This window comes from Cololabis saira, chromosome 16 (assembly GCF_033807715.1).
Source record: "Cololabis saira isolate AMF1-May2022 chromosome 16, fColSai1.1, whole genome shotgun sequence".
NCBI classification, from domain to species: domain Eukaryota; kingdom Metazoa; phylum Chordata; class Actinopteri; order Beloniformes; family Belonidae; genus Cololabis; species Cololabis saira.
In genome coordinates, this window is record NC_084602.1 from 13433220 (window position 1) to 13441510 (window position 8291).

Below are 8291 nucleotides of genomic sequence, written 5' to 3' on the forward strand. Positions count from 1 at the left end.
ACCAGAGAGAGAGTATGAAAGACTTCCCTCCAGTACTTGTTTAGACATGGGCAGGACCAGTACATATGGATGAGAGAGGCTTCTGCTACTTTACATTTTACACAGTATGGACTAATATCTGGGTACATGGAGGATAACTTTGCTTTGGAAATATGAGCCCTGTGTACCACTTTAAACTGAATTATGATTCTGATGTTTTAAAAAGAAAACATGTTTAGATGTTTTGTTTTGAAAGTCCCACCGGAAGACGAAACACGTCACCGCTGCAGACCAAGGTCTCGCTGCTGCAGCTCAACCCGCTCACGCAGCCGTCGACCTAGTTAGGTCAGCCCTAGTTTTACCCTTTTAGCTGCATCATCAATATCTCGGCATTTTGAAATGAGTGACAACGAGAAAGATTTCCGGGAGCAGGTAAGTTTTTACTAGATTAAACCAGCCGTAGTGATGCTGATACGCTCGCAGCAGCGTGCTAGCTTAGCTACATCCCGTTATTGTAACTCGCTGAATGGGAATGCGTTTTCTAGTTTAAGTGCTTAAAGTCTGATATTATTAGCTACATTAAAACGTACTCTGTTAAAACATGCAAAAAATGTTTTGTATCGTTTATAAGCTGCACCTTTTATACTGATTGTAGTTAATTTAAGGCGGCACTTGAACCGCTTTAAGCTGCAGCAGCGGCCTCCAGTCCGGGAATGTGGCTCCGGTCAGGGTTACTTTCACTTTAACCCTGGTGCTGTCTCTGGGTCAAGATGACCCGATTCTTCTATCCTTCTTTCCTCCTGCCATGCTCTCTCCTTCCTTCTTCCTTTCTTCTTTTCCTCCCTTTTTACCCTCATTTACTCCTTTTTCTTCCTAACTCCCTTTCGTCATTTGTTCCTTTATTACCTTCTTTGCTTTTCCTTCCTTCTTTCCTTATTTTATCCATGCCTTCCTTCTTCCCTCCCTTCTTTCTTTCCTTTTCTCCATTCCTTCCTCCCTCCCTTCTTTCCTTTCTTTCTGCCTCCCCTCCATCTTACTCCCTTTCCTTACTTCCTTCTTTCCTTCATTGTTTCTTTTCTCCCTTCACCCTCCCTTGACCCAAAGACAGCACAAGGGTTAAAGGGAAAGTTCGTTTTTTTACAACCTGGACCTTATTTCTGGCATTTTTTATGGTCGTATACTCACCCAGGCAAGTTTGGTGTCATTTGGAGTCCTTCGGAAGATATTAGGGGTTTTTTTTGCGAGCCGCTTCTCCATATAACTGTAGCGCATGGGGGCACAGCGGGACACAGACGATGCAGCGTCTAAATAACACATGATTGCCGCGAAACTCTTCATTTATTTTATGAATCACTAGATCTGCTTCTGTGCATCTTCCAGGACCTGTTGTCTACATCCGGGGCTTTGTGTGTAACAAGGAAATCAGTTTGTAAACAAGACCTCTGAACTCATGACGTCATCTCTGTGCGCGCACTCTGTCCTCCGTTCAGTGAGCTCTTCAGCCGTATACTCTGGCTCAAAACGGTAAGGACGTCCATCATATTCAAAGTCGTCGTCCACAACCTCAGAATTTGACAAATATTCAGACATGTTTCAAATAACAGTAAACTAACAGTAGCGAACTCCAGCTGTACACGGAGCTGTGTCTGCGATGCGCGCACAGAGATGACGTCATGAGTTCAGAGGTCTTGTTTACAAACTGATTTATTTGTTACACACACAGCCCCGGATGTAGACAACAGGTCCTGGAAGCAGATCTATTGATTCATAAAAGAAATGAACGAGTTTCGAGGCAATCATGTGTTATTTAGACGCTGCATCGTCTGTGTCCCGCGGTGCCCCCATTCACTACCGTTATATGGAGAAGCGGCTCGCAAAAAAAAACCCTAATATCTTCCGAAGGACTCCAAATGACACCAAACTTGCCTGGGTGAGTATACGACCATGAAATAAGGTCCACGTTGTAAAAAAACGAACTTTCCCTTTAACTCTCCTGCCTTTTTGAAATATCTATTAAATCAGATCGAGATAGATATCGATTACATTACGCTATGTGAATAACGTGCAGCCGTTTGTTGTTTTCTTGGATTTGTTGTTTTTCTTTGTTTTTAAACCAAATAAGAACAAACCTACATGCCTTATCACCCTTGTTTGTTTTTTGTCAAGGTTGAGGTTGGAAGAAAGAAAAAGGCTGAAGACGTGTCAGATGTGAAGTTATTAATATTTGAAGCTGATGGTGTTGATGCATGCTAATGTATTGGATGCTGAAAAAGAAGCGATCCAGATGTGACCCCACTTCTAGTGTTGTAATGGCAGATGGTAAAATGGGAAAGAGGAAGAGGAAAAAAGAAGTCAGAATTTCAAACGGAAGAAAGAAGAAATGAAGGGTTGTTATGAAGTAATGAAGTTATGAAGTTATGATCAGAAGTATACCTGGGTATGAGTAATTTCTTAACAACCTGCTATGTTGTTATTCTGTTTCACCCTGTTTCTTTCTCCTTAGCATGCTTAAATTTATTTTCCCCTCTCTGTATCAGACACATCACTTATCAATCCCTCCATTCTATTTAAGCAAATTTTTTAACTCAGCTAAATTAATTTATACTTGAAATATCTGTTGCAAAATATTATTTTTAATTAATTTAAAGCATTTCTTTTAAATATTTTTGGTCTAAATCTGTTCAACACCATACCATGGTGAACCCCTTCTGGAAGGGGCATTCAGGGGGCAACCGCCACCTCCTCCTGTGCCTTTTTTATTTATGATTAATACACCTCGATGCAGATCTTTGCTGATTGTGACGTCTTGTTTGCTCAGGACTCTCGGGGTGGCTCAAGGAGTGCATCCCCTAGGGGCTCTGCAAAATCCACCAGCCACTCCCCAGCCCCCTCTAAGGATGGCTCTCGTCGTTCCAGATCTAGATCTCGCTCTCGGTCGAGATCCAAGTCAAGGTAAAATAGCTTTTTTGTTGTTTTTTTTTTTTAAGTTCCATATCGACATGTTGATGTTCAAACTGAGAATTGAGTGCCTTTTTTTTCTCCACAGGTCTCGCTCCCACCGAAGTTCTCGCAGGCACTACTCTCGCTCTCGATCCCGCTCCCGTCGCCGCCGCTCCAGGAGTCGATCTCGTAGTTCAGATTACCGCCGGCGTAGGAGCCATAGTCGTTCTCCCATGTCAAATCGACGCCGTCACATTGGCAACCGGGTATGCTGCTCATTTTGTATCCGTCAGGGTTTCTGCTGGTTCATTTTAAATGTTATCAGTGGAAAACCTGGACACTTTTAGCTGTTGATAATGCAAAGGGAGGGTGGTAACGGCAAGTCCCCTTTTTTTTTTTTTTTTTTTTTTTTCCTCCTTAAGTGATGTCAGACAATCTAGAAAAATCCACTTTGTGTCCTCTGCTTTTGGATATGTTTCTTAGGGTACTTTCACACCTGTGGCCCGTTTGTTTTGTTCCGTTTCAGGGGCTGAATCGATACAGTTGTTCCAGTTTCTCGTTTGTGGAATTTGTGTTCACAAGGCAAACGTCTGTACCGTTTCAAAGCTGATAACAAATGCCATGCGCGAACCAGCTGCTCTCTGATTGGTCAAATGAACGCGGAAGGAGTTTCCTCTTCAGACAGCAGCCGTTTGCTTTGGCTGATTTATGGTTCCGCGTTACACCAACGCAGAGCCTACGGCGTAGGGTACGGCATAAGCACTGCGTCGTTTTAACGCGGAACCATAAATCAGGCTTATGCGCTCGGCGCAGAGCGGAGCCCGGCAGCGGACGAGAGGCCGCCTGCCGCGGCCGGGTTTGCGCTGCTGTTCAATTCGCAAATGATGCGCAAACCCTGCCCGAATTGAACATTGTTTAATTTCATACAATGTTTAATTTGTGCCGTGCTGGGACATCTCGGCATGTCCAATAGGAGAGACGGTGGTGGAGGCTGCACCGACTCCTCTCATTGCGCTGCGGTCGCATATACACAATGAATGGAGTTGTATCACTACAAATAAAAAAATGAACCGTTTCAGATCTCGATTGGAATCGTTCCGAGACCACCTCTCCTAGGTGATCTCGGAACGCTTGTTTTGTACCGTTTCAGAGCGCGATTGCTGTGTTCACATATACCAAAACGTTCCGATCTTTAGGGGGAAACGTTCCCTGTATCGGAACAACTGCTTGAAACGGTACAGGTGTGAAAGCACCCTTACTTTAATTTGAATAAGTTACAAAAAAAATGTACTCAAGCTGCGTAGGAATAATGCATTTATAAACATCATTTTACATTTTGTGCTCAAACTTACTTTGGTATTCACCCTCACAGGGCAACCCAGACCCCAGCTGCTGCCTAGGTGTGTTTGGTCTGAGTCTGTACACAACTGAGAGGGACCTGAGGGAGGTTTTCTCTAAATACGGACCACTTGCAGATGTCAACATAGTGTATGACCAGCAGTCGCGTCGCTCTAGAGGTTTTGCCTTTGTCTATTTTGAAGCTTCTGAGGATGCCAAGGAGGTAAGAAGCTGAAAGTGAGATTTTGGGGGCTAGAATTGTAATATTGGCTGTGGTGCTGATGATGTGACGTGTTCAGGCAAAGGAGCGTGCTAACGGAATGGAGCTCGATGGCCGCCGAATTCGGGTGGATTTTTCCATTACTAAGCGACCCCATACTCCCACTCCAGGAATCTACATGGGACGTCCCACATAGTGAGTGTTTGAAAATCAGTCTGGTTAGTTTTTACAGCACCCCTACCTTCTTTATTGCCAAATAGTGTTATAACTGATCGATCCTCTGTTTTTATAGCGGAGGTGGTGGTGGAGGCGGCGGTGGTGGTGGCGGTGGAGGAGGAGGAGGCAGTGGTGGCGGTGGTGGTGGGGGAGGAGGTGGAGGCGGTGGTGGTGGTGGTTCACGCCGAGTCTCCAGGGACTATGACAGAGGTTACGACAGAGGCTACGACAGGGGTTACGATCGGGACTATGATCGCTATGACGACCGGGAATACCGATCGTACAGGTTAGCTCGTTGTGCTCTAGTAATGCAACTGTGATTGAGATTTCAGATCAAACGTTGAATATTTCAATTGTAATAATCTTTTTTCAATTAAAGGCTTCTGACCTGTGTGATCGAGTGTTTTGTTTTTTTTACATTCAGGCGCCGATCTCCATCTCCGTACTACAGCAGAGGTTACCGCTCTCGATCTCGTTCCTACTCGCCACGTATGTTTGAATTTTTTTTTTTTTTTTTTTGGGGAATATTTCTGCCATTCATACTCCAAGTTACACAATTGACTCACTGAAATTTGGATTTATGTTAAAAGTTGAACACAAACAATTGATTTCTTACCTCTACTTCTTTTTTTTCCCCCAGGTCACTACTGAGTGGAAGACAAAGTCATCAGTGTTAATTTTAAGTGCTTCATTTTCTTTTGTGTTGACCAGATTATATATGTCTGTAGAAATTCTGAATATGTTCAAAACAAATATTTAAAAAAAATTGTATGTTAAAACACTTCAAAATCAAACAATTGTGGAGGAAAGCGAAACTGGCCAACAATGTACCGTTTCAAAAATAAAAAATTGGTTTCAGTGGACATGAGTGCAACAAATGTCAGTATGTTCTTTATTTCTGTGATATTTTATTATTTTTTTCTCCCTTAAGTGGCAGACCAACAGGAATGGGAAATGCAACTTGTCAGCTTATTTCAAACTGATAAATGTTTTGTATGGTTTGTTATAAGGTTATGCTTGACTGTATTATCTCCTTGGGATTGTCTGTCATTTTTTACAGTACAATTTTTCATGTAGGTGGACGTTTTTTTTTAAAATTCTCACTGTCCTACTTTATCCTCTGATAGATTTTAAATGTCATATCTTAATTGTTTTGGTTTTGTTTCTTGGAAGTAACTTTTCTGTTGTATATAAACAATAAAAAGAACCTCACAAAATGTTTGGTGTTAATTGTGTGTTTTGTATACCACAGTGGTTACACATAACCAGGGTTTTGATCTCTTATGAAGCATCGGCAAACATCTTTTTCACACGGAACAATAGAAACTTTGTCTTGCAGTGAAGTTTCTAATCAAAATTATGTGTAAATGGAATTAAATAATTGTAAAATTGCCATAATCTATTTAGTGATGTAGTTCACTTTTTTTAATAACCACAGTACATATATATATATATTTACCAGCATATAAGTTAACATTTTTGATAAACTAACTATTTAGTGGGGAAAATATGTTTAAGAATTCTTGTGTCCTAAACAAACTTCATGACGCGTTCTTCCCAAAGGGACGATTGGTTTCTGCAGCGAGATGTATAACGCAAAAACATCAAATATAAACATGAAAACAAAAATGGACACAAAAAAGAGCAAGTATATAAAACAGCCATGGAAGTTCTTCAGGGACAGTTGGTCTGAAATCAACACCCTTGATCAGACAGAAAGTGAAGTTGGTTGAAGCCACAATGTACTGTATATAGAGATGGTGCTCAAATTCCTAAGTTGCACTACATCAGTTAAAGGCTTGCTTCCTCCCTCACTGGTCTTAGAAATTACCTAAAAATGTAATAGTAATAGAAAAAGGTACATATCTTGAACTCTTGTTTCAATTACTAAAAACATAGTTAAATGTACTGTATATATCTCACACAAAAAGTAAGGAAATTTGTGTTTGGTAGATTATTTCCTTCTTGTAACAATTGTTCTTGTCAATAAATCTGATAACGTGAGGAAAGCCTGTTTATTTCCTTCCTAAAATATGCCACAATATGGAACATGCATTTATGGGATGAGCAGCAGATCATGTGGGTTCTGCCCATGAAAGTTTACCCAACTTTCTATGCTAATTTCAAACTTTTTTTTTTTTTTTTTTTGGCTGTTAGTGTTGTTGTTGACTCTTGTTGTGGGCTTCTGGCACCACCAGTTGCTGCCAGTCAGGTACAAATGATTGATTGATTGATTGAAACCTTTATTGTCCCCTCTGGGGAAAATCAGTTGCTAAACAGCTCATGACATTCAAAAAGAGGAAGAAAAACAGAGATCAGTTCAAACAAGAGCAATGATCATTGGAGGAAATCTCAATGGAGAGAGATAGTGAGATGAGCTTCAGCAACCAGTGGTAATCGCATATCTCCATAGTCTTGGAACAGTTTCTACAAGATGACAATGCTCACCCCCACAGAATATGGGAGCGCAGAGGATGGAATGGCCTGCCAGCAGTCCTGACCTCAACCCCATCGAACACTTGTGGGATCAGCTTAGTCACTCATGCCAGAGGGACCAACACAACCACGTTGGCTAGCAGTGTATGGTTCTTCCACACACTACTGAGGCTCCTGTTTGTTGAGTGGATAAATTGTTAAATTGCCAATATGCTGTTTTTTCAGACTTCAATCATTCAATACACTGTGATCAAACAAGACAATTGGCCAAATTGATAGGTTTTGTACATTTTTCATGGGCACAACCCACATACTCAGCTCTTCTGCTCATCACCCAAATGCATGTCCCTTACCAATGTGGCACCATTTAAAAATGAGACATTTTTTGTTATTAAAAGATGGTTTTATTAAATCTGTTAGAGCGCTTTACTTTCCTCCAACAGCTAGGATCAGGATTAATGCTCTCGCAAACCATCCATTTGGAAAGAGGGAGACGCCAAGGCTGTCCCCTGAGTCCAACCCTATTTGCATTATTTATTGAACCCCAAGCTCAGGCCATAAGAGAGGACTCTGATAAAGGGGACTATGATTAGGGGAGAAGAACATAAGACTTGTATGTTTGCGGATGATGTCCTGCTTTTTCTTACAAGCCCAACTCGAGTGTCCCTAGATTGATGTCCCTGCTAAAAAAATATAATGTATATTCTGAATATAAGCTTAATATCCAGAAAACTCAAATCCTCACATATCCCCCACCCAGATACTGAAGGGAAATATCATTTTAAATGGGACTTGCCTAAAATAAAATATTTAGGAATAGCCTTATGAGTAATAGAATAGAAATCATTAAAATGTCTCTCTGGGCAGGCTGGCCCCTCGCCGGGTGGGGGTCGTTGGCCTGGAGGGTGAGGGCCTCCTGGCCGCGTGTCCGGCCCGGACCGGGTGGGCGGGGATTGTCTGGGTCGCGGTCCGCCGCCGCGGGATCCCTGGCTGCTTCTTCCCGTGTCGTGGGGGTCCCGCCCCCTCGGGGGGGCCTCGCTGGCGGTGGGTTGCCTCCCTCCTACTTCTCCCCTCTGTGGGGTTGCTGGTGGCCTGTGTTCCGGGGTCTTCCTGGTCGGCCCCTGGTCTCGCGGGTGGCGGGGTTGGCGGGGTTGCCCCCCCC

The 8291-nt window shown here is 42.5% G+C and overlaps 1 protein-coding gene across 1 annotated transcript; it reads left to right on the forward strand.

Moving 5' to 3' along the window:
- The first annotated feature begins 240 nt into the window (after positions 1–240).
- On the forward strand, positions 241–5986 carry LOC133462578 (transformer-2 protein homolog beta-like). The gene is made up of 9 exons (XM_061743885.1): positions 241–411; positions 2798–2931; positions 3026–3185; positions 4292–4480; positions 4557–4672; positions 4770–4786; positions 4883–4979; positions 5118–5182; positions 5334–5986. The coding sequence occupies exons 1-9, from the start codon at positions 379–381 to the stop codon at positions 5342–5344; spliced, it is 822 nt and encodes a 273-aa protein (XP_061599869.1). The 5' UTR covers positions 241–378; the 3' UTR covers positions 5345–5986.
- Positions 5987–8291: the final 2305 nt, after the last annotated feature.